Genomic DNA, 27,027 nt, shown 5'->3' with positions numbered 1-27,027 from the left:
AGTGGGATAAATCAAGCAATTTTGTGTTGTACAAGAGAACTGAGAGTTAGAGAAGAAGCAAACCAAATGAAGAACTAGTCAGGTCTGTAATCTGCCACAATGGTATGAGAATAGGCACAAAAGAGAAGGTATTCGCATCTTTCCTTTCCTCCATTCACAACGGAGGACTGTGATACAGAAGTCACAGGACTTTTGAAGAGGAAGAAAATGTGTGAGGAACAGGACCTGGGAGGGAATGGAGAAACTGTCACCAAAATTATGACTCCACCTTCTTCCCAGGAGTAAGATGGATATCTTCTAGGGAAGAGAAGAAAGAGGTTGACAGGTTTCATAAAGAGAGGGAAGACAAAACAGACTCCTGCCAAGCAGATCACAAACCCAAGATGCTCTACGACTTAAAGTGTGCTGTGATGGGACCAATATTATTCTTAAACAGATTTTCATTTGCAAAAGCAGCATACAAGAAAACCTTTGTCTATATTTGCTTTCTGTGGAAAAAGAAACTGCATGGCTTAAGTCATTCACTTTAAACAACCCAAACTCCCAGAAACAAAGGGTACCTGTTTTCTTTACATTGCTTAATTTCATTTAACAACATAAAGTACCGAAAATATTCAATATTTAACTACTATTAACTCTCTTAGTTTTAAAAGAGTCTGCAACAAACTAATGTTCCATTACCCTTTAATGCCAAATCTTAATTCATTATACATGTGACACAGGTCTCCAGACATGGAAAAAATAGTAACTTCTGCGGTAGCAGAAATTTTAGAAATGGTTAGTAATTTTCTTAGTCACAAGAAGTATGATGGATGCATGAAGTTAAACCTGAAGGACACTCTACTATTTAGACTAACTTATTGCAAAACCTTAGTGTGATACACATGATGGAAGCAATAAAAGAGTTCTGTGCAAAATGCTGCTTCAAAGCAACAAAAAAAAAAAAGGGGGGGGGTTTGAAACTAAGCTTAAGCAGGTATGTGGCCAGGAACATATCTGCACTGAAGGTACTGCCTTGCCAGGATCTATTTGTGTGTACTGAGCTCCACACTGTTGACATCAGTTCAGTTATCTGCAACTTCAGTATAGACTTACCTTAACCCTCTTAAAATCTATTATTCAGTCTTGAAGATTTTGCACCATGTATCAAAGGTTATTTACGTGCTTCTGAATATGTTATTTTATACTGAAATTAATTTTCACAGGTAAAAGACTGTTCTGCCAAAGAAAAATTCCCTTGCCCATCATGACTAGAAGAGATCAACCACTCCACCTATTTTAAAAAACCAATGGGAAGCAACCCACTGCCTCAGATAATACTTATTGCCATCCACTGCCACCTGGGAAACTACAGCTTGAGACTTACACATCTGTCAAGCAGCTTTGGCATTGTAATGCAGGCCCCTGATCTTACAGTCATAAAGTATTTTACACACCCAAAGCAGATATTAATCTCCTACTCCATTTCCATATTATTCTGATACTTTTGACTTGCTTCATAATATGAGTAGAAAGCTACCACAAAGCGTGCCTGCCAAGGCTACAAATTTTGATTGTTTTGTTATGATTAGTTAGAATTATTTGATATAGTTGCAGTGAATTTATAAGGTTGTGGTTTTTTCCTTTTTTTTTTTTTTATTTTAGACAATAGCAGGCAGAATTAACTGTTCTTATTCAGGAATTCATAGTAACTGTTTTTCTTTCCTTCCCCTTCCCACTGCCACCCCCACCCAACCCCCCCAAGAAACACATCTGAAATAAATGACCCCATTTAAAGTACTCTACTCTTTAATTTTTCTGTGCTATGTAATCCAATAACAGAATAGAAGTGATGACCAGAAAATGTACACCGTGCTCCTGGAAAATAATGAGACCTCCATGAAGCTGCAAGACACCTAACTGAACACTGCTCAAGACAAGAAAAAGCATAAGATGCAGAATGTTGTTGTATGAACAGGGGGGTGGGTATAATTTAATTTTAGAGTGGAAAATCCCAACCATTATTTTACAGTTTAAATACCAATAAAAAGCAACTCGCTCAGAATGCAGACCAGATTGAGCTGATCTGGCTGGGCCAAGAGAGGTCATCAGTAGCTGTATGCCATCATCATCTGTTTTGCATCCACTTACTGCAGAAAGCAATGAGATTCCTAAACTCATTACCAGTAAATAAACTTCTTCTGCTGACTAAAAATATCTATAAATAAAATAAAAATATAGCTATCTGTAAAATGTATTTGCCATAAAAACAGATAAAACAAAAAGCTTAGTAAGAAATATACCATAAATATGCCAGCTTCCATAAAATATTATATATCACAGCGCTCTCTCTGTTCTAATCCTATTCTCTTACTCCAAAGACAGCCGTGCATTTTTTTTTTCCAATGGGGTCTTCCTTATCCCCAAAACACATCTGTCTTGAGTTTCTCTCAGATTTGTCAGGTGGATCAGTGCTCCCCAGGGCCTGCTCCATCTGAAGTATTTTAATTTGACTAAACACCTGATTTATTTTATCTCTCCGATGAGAAAGGCAGTTTGTCTTAATAGAGCCTGTCAGCCTACAGTCCCATTCACAGCAATTTACAGGCAGCCAGGGATGCTGGAAAAGAAGAGTGCTGTGATTCTGTATTTTATCCTCCTCCAGAAAGCACCTAAAAGCAGCTATTCACTGCTACTGCATGTGGCATTTTAGAACTGAATTAGCTTTTTATTCAAGTAACTACACTTGTTGTGAATAGCTTATCTGTAAAATTGCTACATTCACTACTGATTTTATTAACCTTTGGCTCTATCACAAAATGGTCCTCAGTTAGGAAAGACCTTTAAAATTGACACATTTTTCTTAGGAGCCTTTATTTCAGTGACTTCAGATATACTGAATTTGATCCATTGACTCCCTTTACCAGCAGTATTTAAAATTTTGAGTGTTGGTGGGAAATCTATAGTGTTTAAGGGCTTCTTTTTAAAATGGAAATACAACAGTTAGTCTTATCAAAAGTTCAGAAAAAATAGTTGTTATTTGTGACAGTACTTTGATTATATATTCTTGCCTTTGTGGTTATAATCATAAGCTAAAAATAACTTGGTTGTAGCAATATTTTAGTTTTTCCATGTGTGCTTATTGTTTTATCCTGTATTGTATGGATTTGAGCACAAATTGAGATAAAATGATCCAACTGAACAGAACTAAGGCATCAAAGAGAACTTTTGAGAAATTCTGGTCATAGGTCAATCTAACTGGGAGTAAGAAAATAAAAGGTAGCTATAAATCTGCCGAAAAAGAGACAAGAATTCAACTGTTGTCTAAAATTACATTTAGAAAAAATTCTGCTTGTGCCAAAAACTACCTTTTAAAACTGATGACAATACTACATGACTTCTGGTACACAGAGCAACAGAAAGATCATCGTATATCTTACAATAAAATGCATTTAATAAAAATCATTAACATCATCTTGCGTTTTTAGCTAACTAGATTTCTTCAGCATTGCAAAAAAAAAAAGCTTAAAAATCTAGTACCCTGTAAGCATAGATACACAATATAACTATAGTTCCTATATCAACCTCTGGTTTATCACATTAAAACACTTCTGTTACCTCTTACTACATAGTCAGTCTATATACAGATGTAGCTGCATGTCAAGAAACACAGAAAGCTTTTCAATGTTAAATTTGGAAATGTCCTTGTGGCAATTTGTCGTGAGATAGAGGCAGAGGAATAACTGCTGGTAAGGAAAAAAAATAAGCAGGAATAACAAAAAATAGACTTCTAGATTTACATAGTATAATTTAAAATAATCTCTTCAACACTCAGCAAAAGAAAACAAGATAAAACCACATATTCTATCAAGTGAATAAAAGACAAAATACTGGAGTCATAAATAAGCCAAAAATTTATAGGCGTGATCCAAAGCTTGCCAAAGTAGGATTCTTAGCTGTGACACTAAATTACTGTGGATTCTTGAATGTGCTTGCCTTAGTTTCCCAACATGTACACAAAGTAAAACACTACCAATCAGGGGTTTTTATGCCTGGTTAGTTAATGCTTCTGAAGTGCTTTGAGATCTTTGCATGGAATCTCTACACAGCTGCAAAGTATTATTGGTTCCCTTGAATTCTGTGATTAGTGTAAGCATGACAAATATCATCCTTGTTTATGCACTGCATCTAAACTAACTTTTGCCCCATATACTTACAGGAAATACAAATTAATAAATCACAAATGATTACTCTGTTGTGTTTTTAGAATAAACACATAGTGTGACTTTTATGAAATCAAGAGACAGTAATGCAAGAAAGAAGTGTGGACTTTGCCAGAAACTAAGAAGGGCTTTAAATCACATAACTGCAGTTCCAAAGTATCATCAACCAAAGCAATTCAACCAACAATCAAAATGATTTTGAATCAAGTTAAGCCGTTTCAGCATTTAAAAAAAAATAGCTTTTATGAATCAATTCCCCTGTTAGTTCTTTTTTTTTTTAATGGACATTGTTTGAAAAGAAAGGAAAAACACAATGCTAGACATAAAAGAAAGTGTATTTGATCTTAGCTGCCCAGAGATAACCTGGTTAAACCATTCTGTCTAACACAGCAGTCTGCAGCACACATCAGATAGGCTGTGATGTCTCTACTTCACAGGCTCTGTCCAGCATTTAGCATTTACCCCTTTTTGATTGGGTCACCTTTTAAATGCCACAAAATAGGGCAGCAAAAGTCAACAAAAATAAACAGGGAAAACAGAAGAAAGTAACAATCTAATGGAAGGGCTTCGGAGATAAAAGTCACTTTGTGAGGGCTGCCTGACTAAGGAGCCCCCTTCCCATTGCAATAGCATCTAATTTGAGTTCTAACTCCAACAGCAGTTTAAAAAGCTTTCCACTCTAAAGAGCCCCAAGTGCATCATAAAGATAAAGCATTTCAGTTGAAAACAGCCACAAAGACCTCTATTATCTTATCGGTCTTTGGTTACAACAGCTGAACTAATATGACTAAGTTCTGAATGATTTTTAGCCCCCTTCTTTTTATAACACTAGCATACTGGAATTTCTTTATTTCATGATCAGTTAGCAATTGTCCATGTTCCCATATGCTACTGTCCAGTCCTTAGTCAATAAAAAGTTTTATAAATGCTTCCATTGTGCTTTGTAGCATCCCAGTGCAGAAGGCAGCACAGCAAACATGTCCAGCATGCAAACCACACCAAATAGCTTCTCTTTTGAAGGTGTGAGATCCTCCCTCTCCCTTATGTCTCAAAATGATTCTGTGTTTTAAGCTTTGATGAAGGAAAAATTAATACCCTATGCCATAAACAGTAATGGGAATTAATATTAGGAAATACTGAAAACATTCTGTAGAGCAAAATCCGCTTGTCAGATTTAGAAAAACAAAAAATAGCTTAAGTTAGCTATGTTTATGAGAACGATGAAAATGCTTTACTGACAATCTGCAGGATTCATCCTAGTTTCATACATACCAAACCTGAGATGATTAAGCCATTTCTTAGGTGGGAGCAATCTGAAACTAATATCATTCACAAAACAGGAGAGTTTTAGTACAACCCTAAACTTAGCATAGGCCAGACTGTTTTTCCTAGACTAGCGATAAAACTGCAGGTAGCAGAGTGAAAATGAAACTACGTCAGCGAGGTCATGATGACCCTTCGTTTTCCCATGTCAGTATGCCCACGGACAGGTGAGGGAGCAGGCAGGGACCCACAACTACAGGGGTAGGCTGCACCTCCATCACCACAGCCACCTCTCTGGCTCTGTGCAAACTGCGATGCTGGCATATCTCACAGCAAACATCAGGGTCCTGCACCCACCGCCATTTAGTCTGGATCATACCAAGGTCTGCATCTAATCCACACACACATCTTGCCTAACTGGGGAGACAGTACACATGCAGAAGAGCAATCCACATCCAGCGCTCTCCCTGGCCATTGAGCTGGGATAGAGACAGGAGTCCCTCAGCCTAAGTGCCCTCACAGGCCCTCACTTTATCGTTGCACAACTGAGTGTTCAGGTCCAGCTGTACCCTATTCAATCATTTAAAGTGACGCACTCAGTTGTTTTCTTAAACAGAGTTTCTTAACTCTACCCTAGCCAAAACCAGGACACCTTCTCAAAAGAATTTGACAGATTTATCCCTTCTTCAGGCTTCACAAATCACAGAACAGTTTATTCTGCAAAAAGAACAAATAAATCTCAGGAATATATGCAGTAATCTAGCTGAATATTTCCCCTCAAGATTTGCCATCACCTGATGGCAACTGAGGCAGGCTTACCTGCCTCAGCATTTCCCAGCAAGTCCTTGTACCTTAGCTTTGCTCCTGCAAATAACCCATGTCTTCTGAGACAATGTTTCTTTCTTGGCCTTTGACATATTTTGATCTCATGTGTTTGCTGGACTTTTTGTTCTTGCATTGTTTCTTAGCAATTCCCAAGTGTTTCCTGAGGAATGTCTTATATTCAGAGGATTTCTTCCTTGACTGTTTTTCACAACAGCTCTAATCAAAGTAAACCAATATATTCAAAAGAAACACACTGCAGTGACCAGATCAACATAAACTTTTTACAAGTTACTACCAAACAGTGCCAAAACTATCAAAGCAACCTACTAGTCAAAGGACTGAATTGAGTAGTGCCTGGCCAGCTCATGGAGCAGCACAATGATACGTTGTCCTAAAATGTAATCCACGTCAGGAATGTAGGAAAGAATGTGATGCTAGCCAGAGCTTCAACCTCCCCCTCCTCTGAAGCAGCACCCAGCAAAAAGCAGAATTCCAACAAATCTCTTTGACTTCTTATTTTCTTTCGCACGCGTGAAAAGAAGAACTCTATCTGACACAAGCCTTGGAAGACTTCAGCTACATTTAGCTATTTTGTTACTATCTCATACATACAATTCTACTTCAGTACTGTTTGCTATTTAAAAAAAAAAAGAACCCTAAACCAACTTTAGCCAATTGCTTAGAATTACTCTCAAATTCTAGTAGAACTTGTCACTTACATTCTAAATAATACTAGAAGTACACATTAAGTGTTAATTCAAGTACATATTAAGTGTTAATTCGTGCATGTGCATGTGGAAGGAAGACGACGACAATTTTTTTGAATAAATTATTCCTAGGGTTTTTCAACATCAAGTAGAGATTTAGTTATGAATGCTTTAGTGCTTTCAGTTAGTTTAGAAATGCTTCATATATACTCTATACGAGCTGTTTGGACTCTGTGTGGAAAAAATGATACTATTGAATATAGTCTTATACATTGCAACTAAAAACTCACAGCCAACCTGTTCTTGCTGAATTAGAATATAATGATGTAGCAGAGGCCATGGGCTGTGAGTAATCTGTACAGTGGTACAAACACTAAAATATGATGTAAAGAGAAAGGAAAAATGCGTAGTTTTATTTTGTTAACTGAGAATACTGTAGCCCAAGGCATAACCCAGTAAAATAAAATTAACATAGTGGTGTTATATAGACAGCAAAATTTGTATTATTATTATTATTGATTCTAATTACTCTAATTCTCTATTCCAGTGCTTTTAAAGTAAAAAAAAAAATTACAAACAAGAGGGGGAAAGATGGTCCATCCATTTAAGGTACTCACTCAGGACTTAAGAGAGCTGAAAAAATATCCTGACCTTCAGTTTTAGTTCTTCCCATTTAAATACAGATTACAGTACTTCCCTAGATCAGGGAGGGGAAGGGGAGAACGATGTTGTTCTGAGGATAGGAACAGTAAAGATTCCAAACTGTGTTTGTGGGCCATATAACAGAAGGAAATACTATATTAAAAAATAAAAAAATCCAAAGGATAAAGGAGGTATTGGAAAGGAAAAGAATTGATTTTAAAAAATACAACAACAACAAAAAAAAAACCTGTCACATAATTATATAACAGTTTGTCTTCTGTAGAAAACCAGTGACATGACAGCAACTGTGTTAATAAGGATAGCAGAAATACTTAAACATCACAGTAGGAATAAACTTTCAGGATTGGGACCTTCTCTGTGCAAACATCCCCACACAGATCACGTTTGCCAGTTTTTTTTGTGGAAGTTAATGTCTTAATTTAAAATGGCACAAGGCTGGTTCACCTTTCTCTATCAAAGAACACACATTAAGGACAAAAAACAATAACAGGCCAATGTTATGTTTTCCTCAAGGAGATTAGAAAGTCATAAAAAAGGTTGGAACATTAAATCCTATAACTTTTCTCATTTGCAAGGTCCATACAACTATCTCCAACCCAATAGCCCTATAATGCTCTAACATAACAAAACAGGCGAAGTCTCACAGGAAAATGGAGACAGACAAAGTTTTCTTTCCGAAGACAGAACATGAGTACTAAGTATCAGAAAAATCGAGTCCCTTAATAACGATGATGTTCTCAGTGCTTGTAGCTTCTTTGTTACACTGGAATTAACAACTCATCAAGCCTAATTGTCTCTTCCCATTATTTACGCATACACGTAGAACCAGAAACTTCAGTAGAAATGTCCTTTATTTATAACAGTATGAGAACCAATCCCCATGTTCCCATTAATAGGAAGTGAAGCCAGTTGTTCACCTTCCCTATTATTTTACCCCTGAACCTGACTCAAAACACAGAGATTCTTTCAGCAGCTTTGGCGGAATTTTGTAATTGTCAGAGGACCAATAGCAGACATGTCAAATAGAAGTGCAAAATATCTCATCACTGAACATTGTAGAATAATGTTGTTTTAAATTACATTCTACCTCTCAGTTTCTGAAAACTCATGATATTAGGTGTGTAGAAATGTTAATGAAGAAGCCTATACATATATATATTCTACAGCACCACCCTAGATTTAGGTCTGAGACTGCTTCATCCCAACAGCATCATTTGACATACAACACTACGTAGTATTAGAAATTTTAAATGCACTTTCTTATTAAATTCTTACCTCTCTCCATTAGCAGCTTATAGCTTGATGTGAAACTGAGAATGAGGTACTTACATAGAGAAATACTGCCCCACTTTTCACACCAGCTTCAGAGGGATTCCAACACAACAGCATTTTGTCCTAAACGTTATTTCACTTTCTGGATAATTCTTTCAATTTTTTTTTTTCTCTTCTGACTCATAAAATTTACTGAACAGAGTTCTGCTGCACTAGTAGTGTCACTATATCTTAATTTACTTAATTAATGTTTTAGATGTTGAAATCAATGGAAAACTCCTACCCTTCATTTCCAGAAAACAAGAAAAATATTTTAGCTCTAGGTGAACATTTGCACCCGTGCCTTAATATGGAGGAGCAGATGGTATGACATGTGAATGCCAAGCCATCTCTAATATTCATACAAAACATTGCAGTAAAGGGTGTAAAAAGATACTTTTTTGTAACTTCCTCTTTTAGATGTGAAATGCTATTTTGTTTTGCTTGTACAAAATCACAGGTAGTATTTTTGGTATTACAATGTTGAGAGTCACAATTGATGACAGTCTGGAATCAGTAGGATCTTATCAACCAACATGAAAAGATTAGGAGTCTGCTGGAGATAAAAATGTAAATGGAGAATTCAGGACTGATTTTGAAATTGCTCCATTTAATTGATTGTTCTTTCATAACAGCATACAGCTGGATAAAAGTCATTTTCTTTACATATTCAATTTTAACTTTAACAAGTGATTTCTGGGTGCCATGATACTCTTCAAAATTAATCTTATTTTCTTATTATGTAAACATGATACAATTCCAAGTGACACATACAATTTTTCATTCTTTTTAAACTAGTATTTCTTCCTGTTGCGGTGCAAGTGCAAAAAAGCACTTGTTTGGAAGGAAGAGCTCTCCAATTAAAACTCGTATCTTCAATCACAGGGATGAACTGAATATCTGTTCTATATAATCTTTTTCTGGAAAGATAATTGTATATGTACATGCATAAAAATGACTGGAAGGAAGATGAGTTTAGAGGAAGTTAGTTTAATATCTCATTTGATGAGTATAGTTCGTACGAATTAGATGACGTTAATTTCTCTATATAACAGGACCTACAGTTACTTGTGATTTTGTTAGCTGATATTTGTCTTTCATAAAAAAGTTCATGATGTAGAAGAAGCTTTTGCTTGTTTGTTAGGTCTCCTCACATTGTCTAAACTATGGATTAATAATGAAAGATGAAAAAGAATCATATGTTTTAAGTTTTCCATTTTAAACAGCAAGCTGCAGAAAAGGAGGTTTTAAAATTTTTTCTGCTTTTTGTCACAGTATTTGCAGAAAAACATGATTCTTCTCTTTAAATAGCAAGGAATACTTTGCACTGTAATGTCTATAAACACATACATGGGCTGATGGCAAGAAAAGGTGACAGCTGAAGGCCATACAGCTTCTAAGTGTACTCCTGCAGTTGGACACAGCCAAATCAGGTGAAAAAACATGTCATGACTCTATCTTCCTGTGGGGCCAATCTAGTTTTAAGGAGGATGGTGTTGTGCCTTATATTGAACCTGAGCATCTGTGTGCTAGGAAGGTCTATGAGAACAAGGACAGGAACTAATACTTTCCTCTGTGGGTGAAAGAAGGGAAGAGATCCTTTCCATAGGTGCCATTGCAGCTTTTTTATAAAAAAGGACTAATTGATTTACATATTAGGGTTCAATTATTGGAGTACATTTGCCTTAAAGCTAACACGGAGGATCCCACTCCAAAACACTCTAGGAGTCTTGCCTCTCTTCCTATATTCAAAATTGTAACCCAAATGCATTTCTTCTACTGCATCCAGAATGCACAATATACACAGGAGAGGAGATGTGCCCATGTGAAATGTACTCTGACTTATGATGTCTTGCAGTTACATTTTATATCTTGTTAAATAAGTTACTTCCATGAGTTTTTAGTTAGTAGTTATTAGCTACACCACTCAGAAATGTCTAAATATAAATATGAGGAGTATTAGTACTGCAAGATTTATATACTTTAAATATAAATTTTAATTTTGATCTTAATTACATGTTCATCTTTCATGTCTTACAAATACAAACAAGTATATCAATGAAAAACTTATATTTGCCTCTGAAGATTTTTATTGCCTCTGGTGATAAGTAATGAAGAAGCAAAGTTTATTGCAAAACAAGGACATTAGCATAGCCTGTCTATCATGGAAGCTGTAAAGAAGAAACTTCCTACTTCATCTGAGAAGAGACAATTTAGTCAAAATCCTTTGATATGTATGGAAAAGCAACAACATTTTATACATTTAGAATGTGCCCACAGAAGTCAGTTGAAGGATTTACACTTATTTCAGTGGGCTTTGAAACAGGTCCATTCATACATTCATTAATAATGGCATTAGGTGGTCAAAATTGGCAGCTTCAGGCTTCTAAATCTGAATATTATTTTAAATTTCTTTCATAATCAAACAGTTATAAATTGAAAGTGCTACTTATCTGCTACACACAACCTAGTAATCTTTAAAACCAATTTAACAGAGCATATTAATGCTACAAATATGAATTATCTTATGTCTTCTGAAATAACCACAACCTCACTGTATGGGTATGAGAAACAAAAATCAAACAAGTAAACTACGACTGTTGTTCCCTCAAAGTTTATTTAATAGATAAATAAATAAATGGAACACGTTCCAGAACAAATTAGAATTCTATAACAAGCTTGTTGTGCTCTATGAAATATGCTACAAAATTATCAGTCAAGTTTTCTAACTGCAGAAAAACCTCCTAAATCATATTAACCAGAGCGCAGAGAGGTGGCCTATGTTTGCAGACTGAAGTTCCACACATACCCTAAGAGTGTTCTGGTATAATTATAATCTAACCACAAGCATGAGTATATTTAGCCAGATGTTTCTTAGAAGCAACTAAAAGTACAGTTGGAAATTTTCTTAACTCAATTTATTTGTATACCTAGTTGATCACAAACCAAAACATTTAACACAGCCCTTTGCTACAGAATCACTGGTAATGAAATTCTTCACAGTCCCAAACCAGAGAGTGGTATCATATTATTTAGTTGTGCTTATACAGGTATTCTACCACTCAAACAGAATTGCTTAGAATGAAAAGATAAACACTGCCTATTCAAAAGACTTAATGTAATTTAACATTCAAAGGTCTGAACTGAGACACAACTTTAAGCACAGTCTAAAGATAACTCAGAATAAGTCTTGAAGCACTGGGAGCGTGTAGGAAACACACCAAGAGGTCTGAATTCCATTATAACAGCATTCCAATTCAATATATTATAAATAGATGTGGGATATATTTAAGAAAACAGGATCCCCTAATTGTTCCTCTCTCCTTAAGACAATAAAACACTGTCCAAGTTGCATTTTCATTACTTTATTTCTACAGTGACTGCAATTTCATCATTATTTTTCCTTTTTAACAAGACACTAAAACTAAAACCACAAACAAAGGAGCAGGAGCAGGGAAAACAGATTTTTACTGAGACTTCTGTCAACTGGTTTTCAAAGTTAATCATCTTCCTTTTAAGTGTCCTATTAAAAAAATGAGCTGTGTCTGGAACAACAAACTCATTGCAACTCGATGCAATGTTTCTGACATGTTTCTCAGAAGTTACACCAGTGTAACTGTGATGCTGAGATACTGCCCACAAAGAAGGCAGCTAACTGTAACTGCAAAATAATTTTGCACTTAAGTAATGTATTTTATGGCCATTTCCTCTCTGTGGGTTTGAAATATAAATTAAAATTAAAATCTGACTGCATCTGTAAAGACCTGTGGTATTTTTCCAAGGGGTTTCTTAGATTTAGGTGTATCTGGGCCAGGTTTTTAAAGGGCTTTAAGACTCTCACTATTGCAGATAGATCTCTTGTCATGTTTTTAAAAATATGTTAAGTATCTAACACACTTTGACTCAGACAGCATCTTACCCTATTTTTAAAAATTATATAGATGAGTCTAAATCACAGAAGTATTCAGTTTAGTTTGATCTGAAGTGGTTCTTCACACAGTGGGCACTAGAGCCATGTAATATCTTTCTAATAGATGCTGTGGGCTCAAAGTTTTTAATAAGCTCAAGGGGAGACCGGACAAGTTTTTGGAAGGAGGGAAGAGAGATCTAGATGACTGATACAAAACAAACCAACTCAGGGTCAGGAAATCCCTGGAACTGAAAATAGTCAGAGGCTGGTATAATGCCAGTGTGAAAGTATATGCTTTCCCTGTTCTTCCTTGTTCCTGGTGTCCGTTTATGATTACTGCTGGAGTCAAATGGATGTTTTTCTGTTTTATCCTCTTTATAGCAAAGATTCCCTTTCCATTTTTTCCTCTGAGTTCTTTGGTAGCAACTTTAGCCCTTCAGACACAGAATTTGATGAGTTTTTATTAAGATTTGTTTTCCCTGTATGGGAGTTCATGCCTACAGGTCAATTGTCTTTCCTTAACGTAAAAGTAGTTCCATTTACTTTTCTGATATGCAACACCAGCTAGTGCACATTAGAATGTAGACCTGTGTGAAGGTGTGTATACACAGGCTTAGGGCTGACATGTTTCAGTCAAAACCTTAAGTTCCTCACTTTGAGATTCACATAGGTAATAACCTTAGCACAAAAAAAGGTTTTCAGCTGCACCCTTACAGCTAAATTCTAACATATAACCATGAATACATTATGTTACCATCATAATTTCAGGTTATCAAAATAAATACAGTCATAAATGGAAATATTGTCGAAGAACTGCTGAAGGACATGGGGTATTTAGATATCACTTCCTAGAACTCAGTAGCACTTTGGTAACTTCAAAATAGCAAGGACTGCATTCATTTACATATTTTCAAATTCTTCCTTGGAGCTCTTCCATTATTGGCTTGATAATGATGCATTTAGGCAGCCTCAGCAGCTTGCAGTAAAGCTAAGCTTGCAGTAAGCTTTCAGTTATATCATGGACTCAACATATAAAGACAAAAGTCCATATATGAGACCAGCTGGCATCAGAATGAATACTAATCTGACATGTGAAGACAATAAAGAAAATGCATTTATAAGGCAACACTCACACACACTTATTCACATTTATTTCCCTATGCAAAAAAAAAAAAGATTTTTACTAACTCAAGTACTCAGTATTGCTTTAGGTATTAATTCAATGTATATACTATAAGAGGAGCGACTTTCTCAGTTGCTTAAGCAACTGCGTAGCTCTATGCCTGCTGTGGCATAGCTAACACTGATGAAAAAAGAGCACTACTCTAAAAGCCTGAATAGGTATGCATGGCAAAAGCATTACCTAGTTCACCAACTAACCTTCTAACTCTCAATGTCATTTAACCATTTCCTATCTTCTAGCTGTCAGTCAAGAACATTAAACAAAGATCATATATCTTGAGTTCATGAACAACAGCAAATAAACTCTTTCAAAACTCCAATGAAAAATGGCATGTTAGTTTTGTTTAAAAAATAAAAAATACATACTTCTCAGAGGTTGTTAAGGACCGTCACAGAAACTGAGACTATGAACGTTAACATTTCGGACAGCAGCCACAGTCTCAGCCCTGGCATTGGTGATGCCAGCTGGTCTGTAGGATCTGAATTTGATCAGTCAAGAGCAGTGTTCCCCTTTTACAGATCATGCTACAAGAGTTGGAGTGGGTCTATTTCCCCTTTGTGAAAACTATTTCATGAAAACAAGTTAAACAACATTCATTTTCATTACATAAATCTTCAGTTTTCCCTCACTTCCAAACTTAAACTTTATATTAATTTCTACGTGTTTAATGCATTCAAACATTTTACACCAGCATAGCTGTCATAATGTAAATTTCTTATAGCAGATTCAGCTGATGTGCAATTAACACCTATATTTTGTCACAGGTGATTTGCTGATTATCACCATAGTTGTAACTATAATTCAGAAAAGTGTTTTTCTTCGTGTTTGATAGCACAATACATATGGAAGGGAACAAAAAGAGGCAAAGTGAGAGAAGAGAATTACTTATCTGTGAAGTTAACTAAACTTCAGCTATGTGTGGAGACTGGCAACGGTTTTTGCAGGTCAGCAGACAGAGAATTCTCACTATGGCCTGCTCACAGCCAGTTCTTAGCACCAAGTGTTCACATTTGTCTGATGGCGGGATATGTTATCTGAGAGTATGCAGAGAGACCCAAAGTGCCTTTGTCAATCACTGTTATCTTGAAAAGTGGCAGACGGTAATCTGATAGGCTAAAGTATTGCATTTTGGAAAAAACTTAAATTTCAGAAGTGGGCACCCTCATCTCTGGCTGAACTCTGAGACACCCAAAATCACCCTGTAAGACCCTTGGAAGGTGGAGAAAACAACAACAAAATAGAGAAGAGGGTTAATTGATTTACAAATACATCCTGAAGTAGGAACCCTCTATGCACTACAGCCTCTAAAAGAAAATCCAGTCATCCTGTGGCTATTGCAGAATCCCAACAATACAAAGGCAAATGGATCCTGGCACCAGAGTAAAGCAGCAAAGGTTACAAGTTAAAAGGAACTCTATGATTCTTAATGAATCTGAAAAAAAAAAAAACAAACCGCAGAGCAGTTATGCCCGTTTTATTTTCTTTATCTTTCTTAGTAAACCTCTGTTTGTGTTCCTTTGATGTTACCAATCAAAACTTGAAGCCTCTGTAAGCTCTCCCCAATTTAGAAAAACTGAAGTTGGACAAACCTACATAAAATGTCTGTATACACTAAACTGACTTTTTAAGTTGTGTAAGTAAAAATCCTGCAACTTGAGTACACCATCTGCATTTTAACAGTAGATTTTGCTTTATTATCTGTAATAAGACTGTATGCCAGCTTCCAGAGGGAACTACAATTCTCTAGTAAACAGTTACACCAATGATCAAATCCTATAACTACATTTCAAAGTATGGTGAACCTTGTCTATAAATAATTTTCTGATCTTAGAGTTTAGAGGTGTAATCTTATTTTAATAGAACACATTAGGCGCATAGATCAATCGACAGTATTTTCAAGTCAAAACAAATGCAAAAGATGTATCTTCACATATTGTAGTATGTTTAAAAATGTAGGAAATGTCAGCCACTTACATACTTTCATATTATCCCTAATTAATACAAATTGCATTTAATTTCACATTTAGTAAAACATATTGCTGCCCAAAATAAGGACTATAATTTTTATCAGCAATTATTATTGCTGGTGTATCAACACAATTATTTAAATTCAATGTATATAGAGGCAGAATCCATGCAAGCATTTACAGTTTTTGTTCCCTCTGTGCTTCTTCCCTAATTTTTGTGGCTTGGAACTCCTCCAGATACAGTCTCTGACTTTGTGGTTTTGTATTTGAGATCCCATCTCCCGATTCATAGCATTCCTTGATTGACAAACAGATTCAGATATGAAAACAAAGTTACCTGTATATAATCTGTGTCTGACAGCTGCACTTCTAAGTTTTCCATTCGTCGTGAACCTACTCTTTCAGGTTTTACCCATTTCTTGGGTCTGTGAGTCACTGTGTTTACTGAGCTATTCAATAACTGGTGACATATGTGATCTCCACACTGCGAGCTGCACTTCAGATGCAGAGGATTTTCCTTTTTTTCCCTCCCCTTTCATAAACTAAATTATTTAAAAAACAACACAGGGTTTTGTATTTCTAAACTGATGTGCCTCCTAATTGAATGCAGAACACTTCCAAACTATTTTCCATTAGAGGCTCACTTTTTTCTCATTTTAATGCACAGTATAATACCTTCATTGGTAGATTAAAATTGTTTGATTAGAAGTAAAACCTATTATTATATGCTTTTTTAGCAGTTTTGTCTTGTATAATGTAGGATGAATTATGTAAAACATACCAAACAGGAGACTCTACAAGCTGCTACTTTCATGCTGCAAACAATCACAGTTTCACTGATAGACTGGGACTTAGCATCTTAAAATTCCTGTGGAAATCAAGTGCATTTTAAGTATTGGGTTTGATTATTTAATCAGACAACTTGCATTTTGCCCTGGCTAATTTGGAAGGCTGATAATATTTTACTCATAAAATAATTGTGCACCTGTTGTGATGGGAACATATTCAAACAAATCTTAATAGACATGAGGATTCATTCCCAACATGAGTGTGTTAGCCTCTCATTACTGCTATCTACGGGGCAACAAATTTTAAACAGCTATTGAGCAGGTCTCAGTTTAATTTTGTACCAGTCTTAAAGAACATTTATGACAATTTGACTGACATTAAACTTTGTTAATTCATATTGACACAGGCCAAGGTAAATATTAGGATATGTGGGTCAAACTAACTGTAATTCAAAGAAAAGAGGGTAAGATATGTATAGATATATATATGTATATATATAATATAACAGGATTTCAAGTGTGATAGCTAACGACAATGAGCCATTTCTGTTCCACCTGCCTGGGTATACATCTATTAAGTTTATCAACACAGAGGGTGTTCATCAACCTATGATGAACTCACAGAATCGGGGCAGGCTATGCCCTTAATAGCTTTCTATTTCTGTTTTCTCCGTTCAGACAAATTTCCTATGGAAACTGTTTCAATATAGCTCTCCCAATTTGCCTTACAATTCATATATTCATGTTAATTGATGAGACTTCAGCTTTTTTGAAAATTTTCTCTATCGGCAAATCATGCCAGAACAAAAAAAAGTCTAGGGAGTAGAAAAGAGAGAAATTGGTTACTTTAATCCAAAATAAATACTTGCAGGAGACACAGAAGGGAGACAGTGAATTGAGACCCATTCACTCGTCAAGTAAGAGGGCGGTATCGTGAATGACCTGATTGGAGCAAGGGGTTCCTGATTAGCCTGAAATCACTTCAGTGTTGGCAGGAGAAGGTGAAAACATAGGAAAATGAGCCCAGTTTGGCTAGATCTGCCCTTTGGCAGAAAACTGTCAGATGTCATTGGTCAGATCTGAAGTGAGGTGACACAGTTAGACAAATCAAGACCTCTTGAAAAAAAATACTGATTGTTAACCTCTTCCAAAGGGTCAACTTGTTTAGAGAGGAAAAGGACAACCCTTCTTGTATTTCTTCTTCCATTCCTCATTGAGGTTAGGCTTTTGAGGCACTGGCTGTCAGGTTGTACATTATGTTCTTGATATTCTCAGTTGCACATGAGTTTCCCAAATACACTCATACTTCATTCTTTCTGAGTACTAATGTTATGTCCCTTAAGTTTTACAGATGACATTTCTGAGTCATCTCTGGGTCCACAGTTTGTAAAGTGCCTGTAAGGTATTTTTACACATCTCTTAAGACAAAAAAAAAAAAAAAAAATCTGATATCTTTGATACCATCAGCATGCTCTCATTACCACGCAACATCCACATACTTAAGACAGACTCCCTATTCGGAAAGGGAGTTTAAAATGATTGTCACAAAGGTTCTCATTAATCGCTGCCAAAGTTTGATGTTGCTCAGAATAGGGATATTTTGTGCAAAAGGTTTCTTTCTAAATTAACTGCAGAGAAGGTTGATGAGAGTGACTGAAGTGCAGAATAGCTTTTGTATAAGAAACAAATAGATATATTTTTACTTTTCAACTTGGAGAAGAGACAAATGAATGTAGTGTAACACAGAAGGTGAACAGGGGAAGACCATTCCCTGTCTATTATAATACAAGATCTAGGGGACACCTACGAGGTACTAGGTTCAAATATACAGCATATTGCTAACTGCTGAGCTGATCCCCACAGATTTTCCAGCTATTAAAGGGTTCAAAAATGATTGAACATGTTCATAGATGATAATTCTACCAAGGGCCATTAAACCTGAATGTACCACCTCTGAATCATGAACCCATTAATCATATTTCATGGGAAACTGGAAGAGTATATTGAGGAAATATTACTGTATGTTTGCCCTTTCCTTACACCCTTCCCCGTGTTGCTCAGTATCCATAGAGACAGAACACTACAGTATAGTATGGTTTTTATATCTGACAAATCAAAGATTTCCTTAATATGAAACTCCTGTAACAAAAGACTGATAAAGTACACCTACAGGTTTCCACAGAATCCAAATCAATCAGAAAATGTCAGTCCTTTCAGTACTGTGTCTATATGTATCTTTCTAGACAAATGCTTACATTCATTAATTTGTTAGAATTTGACATTATATATCTACAGCAACAAAAAGCCAAAAGCACTGAAACATGATGAAACACTACAAATGAAGCTTCCACTCTTGTTTTAGCAGTGCAAACTCCTACATATGTATTTGCTTTTTCATATGAAGTTGTATATTTGTCTTCAGTAGGAGTTTTATTTTGCCAAAGGTAAGTAACTCCACTGGTGACTAAAAAGGGACTTGAGTCAAAATGAAATTTGCCACTGACATCCATTGTTAGAAGAGAAGGCCTTAAGTTCTAAGTAGTGATAGGCTTCTTCAACATAGAAGCCTTTCAACTACAGTTAAAGACCCTGTATTTATTAAATAAAACAATTACTGATATAATGAAAATTAAAAATAAATAAATACAAAAACAACCTACCAACAGAAGAAAATGGCAAATTTTCAAAGCAAAAGTGAAGAACACCTATGTGTAATTTTTAGTCTATATTAAACTATTTTCTGCTAAAAAAATAAATGGCTTTTGAAAATAAGAACATTTTAACACCATTTCAGTACAATACCTTTTCTTGTCACTATTTGTACAAATGAAGAATGAATTAAATTCCACAAGGTAGTCTTTTCTAATGTGCCCAATAAATGTATTGATGTTTCAAGTTCCTTATTATTAGCATCATTCTTATTATTATTCTTTTTTCTCAAGAGTTGATTCTATTTCTTAGTACACTATTTGGGACACAGTTTCACAGAACACAGCATATAAGTGAGCTGTCCCGTTGATTTCAGTATTGTACAGAATTCATACATTTAGCCCTGAATTGTTAAGCTTAGAAACATACACTAGTAAGGTAAAAAATATATAGATGTATGTGATTGCAGTAAGTAACAAATTAATTGTGCGCCTGGAAATATACTGCATGTATCTTGATTGATATTATTTATAAAATGTATTCAACAATATGGAGAACTTGATTTATGTGAAGGGTTGATTACAATGTAATTTATAGTTGTGGAGTTTTAAGAACTAGAAACAGTAATAGTCATTAACTTTTAACATTAGAAGCAGGCATGATTGTGATAGGTGCCACTGAAATATGACCTTCTGACCAAAAGACCAGAGCAACAAAAATTATTTTTTTCTTTTGTGCTAAATACAGCTTCAATCCTGCCAACACTTACATGTAATTTAAATAATATCATTATGTACAGTGAGCAGTCCCATTCATTTCCACAGAACTACCCTGTGTCTGTACAGTTCAAGTTATGTCTATTTAAATCCAAAAGCTGCAGAAACTTATTTCATATCAAAAAAAGTCAAGGCGACAAAAGACCATGTAGTTTAATCTAGTTCACAGTAATAATTAGTCTAACTAATTATATCAGTATCTTAACCATAACAAATAGATACAATGGGGTGTGGTAACTTTAAGCAAAATATTTTTATTTTGGAATCCATTACCTTCTTCATGCAAGTCAGACTAAAGAGCATGCAAATATTAACTGTTGAAAGTGCTTAAGGAAAATTCAGTCATTCAAATATCAATGTACCACTTAATCCAGCTTAGACCTGGAAATGTAATTTTTGTAACACATTACACAAAATTACTTGAGCAAAGGCAAAACAAATATATGTCTCTGATTTGAAGAGCTACAACATAAAGCTAAACATATCACTTCATTGGATCATGGTAATAAATATATTATGAGAAGCTTTTAAAGCCTGTGGTATATTTCTAATCAGGACCAATTTCTTAAGGATTTGGGTGCAGGGGTTCTGGGTTGCATTGTTTTGTTATGTTTTGTTGGATCCTTCCATTGGTTTCACTAATTGGAACCAGTTGATCCTTTTTCCTGTGTATTGATTTTTTAAATCCTAGCAGTTAACAATGATTCTAATGTATCATAACACTTTAGACCTTAATCATATAGTGGGGCTTTTGCTTGTAGCCTTTGTTTGAGTTTTAATTAAGAAGACCTTGTGTCTCAAAGCCTAAGCTGGTTTTTAATTGCTAGTATTTATATCATACAGACTTCAAAAGAAGTAAAATATGTTTATAGCAGAGAGCACAAAGGAGAGCTTTGAAATGTCTATAGCCATACAAAGTGACATAATAAAAAACATCAGAGTACCTCTGTGATATGACTTATATATTTATTTATACCTATTTTTAAGGCACACGGTTATATACCCGTAGAATTAATGAGAAAGAAATTTCAGCAATTATACTGAGAAATAATTACTGCAAATCTAGACTACAGGTTGTTGGTCAGGGCTGCAGGAAAACATCAGATTTATTTCTGCAAAACGGTCTTCACATTTGATAGAGCACACCAAGAAATACCCAAAAGCTTATCTGTGCAAATTTTATAAAATGTAAGCAAAAATAACATTTTAAAATGTTTTGTAAATCATGCATATTTTAAGAAAAAATTTAATTCACTGTAAAAACACAGAAACCATAACTTTCTCATGGATTCATTCATGCAGAATTCTCTCCAAGACTATTCCAGAAATGGATAGTGTTAAATTACTAGATTCAAACGGTTGTGCCTCACTCTCCTCTTCCAGTCATTAATGCACACACAAAAAATGCTCCAAGAAAACACCTCTTTCCATCTCTTCTGTGTTCTAATACCAGGGACAAATATAATTTTCCATATTGTTTATGGTGTATCTTACAAGGAGACTATCAGGTGGGTGAAGTTGCCTCATTTTACTGAATTCAACATATCCTAGGAAACAGGCATGCTGCCTCCCACCTATCCAAATATTTTGAGGCCATTACATGTGTGCATGTCACATGAAATAGGAGTTTTAGGCTCTTTTTAATAAACTGGCAAATATAAAAGGGGAAGGAATAAGCACGGGAAACGTAATGCAGCCTTATGTATTGGATGAATCTATGGACATCAATCACTATCCTCAAAACAGAGTATACTGTACAAAGACAGCATGTGACATTCAAGTCACAATGCCTATAAATATAGATAGTTCAAGTTGTAAACACCACCAATGGAAGCCAGAGAACTAACCTGCAACACAGTAGCCAGTGACCCGGGAGTTACTCTTCTATACGACTGCTAGACCAATTCCGACCCTTTCACGATAACATCATCACTTAAGTTACTTAAAGACTGACCTTTCTTATTTGATCTTCAAAGACCCTGCATGCTGAGAAAGACCATTGCGGGGCAGTTCAGTAGGACAACTGCCTGATGCATGCAAGACTATGCTATTCCAGAGATTTATATTTGGAACAGAAACAGAAAACTTAAAACAGACTCTGGATAGTGATAAATGATGCTGCTCTGCCTAGCTGTGGCTGCTGAAGAAAAACTAGATAACTAAGCAACAGAAATACATGCAGCAAGGGAGGATAAGGACAGAACTCTGTGCACCCAAATACCTGGAAATTTTGGAAAGTCTCCTGCACCACTTTGATTATTCAAAGACATGGTAACAAAAATTAGAATGAAAAGTATTTCCTGATCCTTACTTTTATACAAAAAACAACACTGCAAAAGCCGGACATAAGCCTAATAAATTGCTTGTAGACCTTAAATACATGTATTTGCATGTACACCCTGGCAAATAGAAGACAACCAAATGATTTGCATGGGCAGCTGTGGGGTTTTTTCCAGGTGAGCCGGTCATTTAACTCAGCTCAACTGCTTCATAGGCCTTTGAAAATTTGACCTATGTGTTTCATTTATAAACATATCAAATGAACAAGCAGACTTGTTTAACCACTGGAATTTGGCTACAAAGCTTTCTGCCAAATGCTCCTCTGAGTTTCATGCAACCTCCCTGAAGTCAATGGCTTGTTTGGCTGGAATTCAAGGAAGAATCTGGACTATTATCAATAACTGAAATCCTAATAAAGAAACTCAGAAAAAGCAGTTTTACAAATGAAGCACACTATGCAAGAGTAATTGTGAACAGGAACAATCCCACTTAGAGAAAAAATAAATTATTCACTGTTCGTTACTTTTGTATTGGCTTCTATTGTTTGAATTAATAGATATAGTTTATAATTATATCTTGATTAACACTATTGTGTTCTAAATATAGAAGGTAAAGCAAGAAAATACCATTTTTATTTATTTCTCTCAGCCAATTATCTTTTCTTTTCGTCTATGTACTTCCCAAACATGAATAGAAACAGTTTGTGTCAGTGGTACATTTTTTTTTCTGCTTTCATCCTTTTTTCTGGCACTGATTCTTAGTGAACTGCTTTCCCACAACCAAGATGCTAGTCTTTTGTGGAAGGGGGAAGGGTTCTAGTTGTGCAGACAGAGAGGAAGAGTATGTGCTCAGGTTATCCTTAGCAAGAACAACGCCTTCTCTCTAAAATAAACAACTCCCAGTAACAGTCAGTGCAAAGAGCAGTTCCCCACAGGACCACACCTCACTTTCTTATAATCAAGATTTTTTTTCCCTAATGACCTCATTTATTTATTTTTACTGCATCGCTTCTTGTCTTTAAGTTAGGCTCTCAGTAATATGAGCAGAAAGTCTGCACAAAAGCTAAAAATATCAGCCAGTTAAATAAATTGATTTAGAATCTAATGGAAATTAAGGAAAAATACATTTGACCTCCCAAAGATAGCACATTTTCAAAAGTAGTTCTTTCAGACCTCAGTGTACCCTGCCAGTTACCTAAACAGAAATTCATTCAGCACTATGAAAATGAAATTCATGATTTGGAAATCTACCACCTTGAACACTGTAAAGATTTTTTTTTTAAAAGTATGCGTCTTTGGCAGATTAAAAATTCTCTCTGTTTCCCCTACTTTGCTTTATTACCTTCTTTAAATCTGGTTTTCATGCTGTCATGGGCTAGACTGTTGGGCTGTTTTTTTTATTTTTGAGATTATTTAAGACACACAAATGCTAATATGAGTTAACACCAGGCTATTAGGTTGATAGGAGCTAACCATCCTGGAGACAGCGGTTCAGCCACTGGCTTGGGAGCCCAAAGGCATGGAGTCCTGCTTCAGACCTGCCACTACTCCTGCCATGTAACTCTGCACCTTGTTTTCTTCATTTACAAAATCACGCTAATGTCTTTGTCAAGAGGTTTGAATACTGTAAGCATAACGCACAACACAACAGCAACCATAATTTATCTTCCATGTTTCTGTACGCTTTTTCTGTATTTTTGCCTGTTCGTGAAAAATCTTAAATGCAGTTGCAGTAGCAAAGATTCAGTATTGCGTCTTGCTGGAAGTCAACTAGTAGTGGAGAGGGATACTGCAGACATTAAGGCCTCTTAAGGATAGGTTTCCAGGGATGAGACACAGGAAGTAGGTTTTTTTAGTTTTTTATTTTTTATTTTTTTATATATATTTATATATATTATATATAATATATATATATATTTATATTTTTTATTTTTTAATATTTTTTTATTTTTTTATTTTATATTTATGTGGAAACTAACTGAATGACCATCAACACATAAATCTGGTAAGCCTAATCAGGTGATCCTTTTTATACAGCTAATAAGTTATACCCCCAGAAAAGGTAGTTGAATGAGTTGAAAATTCTTCCAAATCTGTATGAGAATGCTTTGTAGGTAAATGAGAAAAGGGTTAGGAGCAAGAACTCTACCTGTTCACTCTGCAGTGAATATATATACACTAAGAAAATAGGAGGAATAACATAAATCCAGAAAGACAAACTTATTTTTAAGAAATGAAAGCTCATGAAAAGCTTTGTGCACCATATAAAAGAATAAAGAACATTATTCTGCATTGTTAGAGATCCCACCTCTTTTAATTTTGATTCACTAATAGCATTCAAGTAGTTTCTATTTAAAGACTAAGTAGTTATATTGCGCAATTAATGGACAAACTAGCATTCAATGTTTTCCACACTATTAAGAGACAATACAGCTTTAAATAGAATGCAATTTCAAGACATAATTTTGTTGGATTTTGTTACAGTCAATTTTAACATATTCCTGTAAAACTGCATACTACATTTCTGTCACTGACATTACTATAGGATTCCTTACCTGCCTAAGATTTTGGTCGTGAATCAGCTGAAGGAACAAATTATGGTTGACTTATTAAAAAAGGCCAATATTTCATCTGTTTGTATAATAAAAAACCCCAAACTATCTTAAGTTTCCCTGGTGGAAATGTAAAACCCTAAGCATTGACTTTTATCAAATAGTATCTTCCTTTTTTTTTTTTTAAATGCTACTGAATATTTATGAATATGATGCACAGGATTCTTTGTTTCCACATATTTGTAGTTGCTATTTAATAAAATTATACCAATGAAGAGAAGTAAATCTTAGGTACCTTTTGTAATCCTCAAACATGCCTTATGACCACTTATGCCTTATGACCACCAGCACAAAAAAGCCCCACCTTTTTAATTTGTTGCTTAATCAATAACACTGAATTTCTTCTTACAGAGAAAATCCATGGAAGAATTGATGGGTGGGGAAAAACACCTCAAGATTTCTACATAATACTTAACTGTCAGAGAATTCCACCTTTACTAGATTGCTGGTTCAACACATCTTGGCAATACTGGAAAGTACTATCTATATATACAATAAAACTTGCACTGATTTCAGGGGATCCCAAATTTCATTCAGAGCTGCTCTTTCACTGCAGGAATAGCACGAATATAATCAAATATTTTTCTCCCAATTTTGAATCAAAGATTTAGAACAGTAATCACACAATTACCCCCCCTTTTGTAACCTTTTATGCAATGGAGAAGAAACAGTACCAAGTACTAGTAACTCCATGTTTTCGAGACATTTCTTGCTCTTCCTCTGGTCACAGAGATATATAGCTAATGTCAGTGAACTAATGTAACTAACCTGGTGTTTGTGATAACATCCTTGATACTGCCTATAACTGATTGTGAGACACACTATTTATTTGGCAGACACATCCATCATCTCAAAGATAAACATTAAAAAACAGGGTGAGTTGACTGGAAGGAGAAAAGCATCCTCCATTTATGATCATTATTTCTATTATTTTTGCTGAACTTTAAAAAAACCTCAATCCCCTTTTTAAAATATATGCAAACATTTAAATTTTGATCTAGTGAGATACCTTTAATTTCTCCAAGGAGATCACTTGTGTTTAATTTTTCCATCTTCTCCTTCCAATCTTTAGAGAGCAGCTTTTCCATGCAAGATGAATCTATTAAAAAAAATAAATAAAAGAAAGAATTATCAAATATAATCTCACACATCAGGAAAACAGGTGTCACTTTCTTTTTAAAACTGTTCTCCCTGTTCTAGTTGGATCATAGTTTCAAGGGGAAATGAACTTGTAGCCAGAGTTCTCATTTAACTGCATTTTAAATCCAAAGTAATTCCACCGAGGTTAATGGAGTTACTATGGATTTAACAAGGGTCTAATTGAAAGAAAAAACTTTGTTCAGGATTTATGCATGCTAACTGCCAATTTACATGCATAGATTGCCAATGTATATACAAATTCTGTCTTTTTCATTTGAGAATGATTGTACACTCAAAATTATACATGAAGATTTAGAAGCTTTTTTTGGAAATTTGGCACACAGTGACATTTGAAACCCATTTTTATACCCATGTCAATGCAAAAGTTATTCACATAATGTCTCCATGGAATTCATAAAAGCACTCTACATATTGGATGTTCACAGTATAAGAAATTTTCTCAGTACACTATAAACAACATTCAATGATTAGAAGATATGCTTTTATAATCTGAAGTTCAGAATACATTTCAAATCTTTGCCCCAATCTGGGAGGCCTTCTGTAGGCAAAACTTTCATTGAAGTCATTACACTTAGGAGAAAGTAGAAGATTGGCCTTAGTAAGTTTCATATGATCCGTCCTCAATTCCACCAGAAAATTTGATATTGAGCATAACAGACTTCAATAAATCTAACATTTTTTCAGTTCCTAAATTAAACTAATTGGGTTTGAAGTCTAAATTGTACACAACC

The 27,027-nt window shown here is 35.1% G+C and overlaps 1 protein-coding gene across 14 annotated transcripts in view; it reads right to left on the bottom strand.

Moving 5' to 3' along the window:
• Positions 1-27,027, bottom strand: part of SOX6 (SRY-box transcription factor 6) — a 379,848-nt gene that overhangs the window by 149,123 nt on the left and 203,698 nt on the right. For all 14 annotated transcript variants that reach the window (XM_075094704.1, XM_075094700.1, XM_075094707.1 and 11 more), the window contains one exon: positions 26,145-26,234. In XM_075094704.1, coding sequence (XP_074950805.1) covers positions 26,145-26,234 — 90 coding nt within the window. The remainder of the gene's footprint in view (positions 1-26,144; positions 26,235-27,027) is intronic.

This window comes from Phalacrocorax aristotelis, chromosome 5, assembly GCF_949628215.1.
Source record: "Phalacrocorax aristotelis chromosome 5, bGulAri2.1, whole genome shotgun sequence".
Classification (NCBI taxonomy): domain Eukaryota; kingdom Metazoa; phylum Chordata; class Aves; order Suliformes; family Phalacrocoracidae; genus Phalacrocorax; species Phalacrocorax aristotelis.
This window is presented reverse-complemented; position numbering and strand designations above follow the sequence as displayed.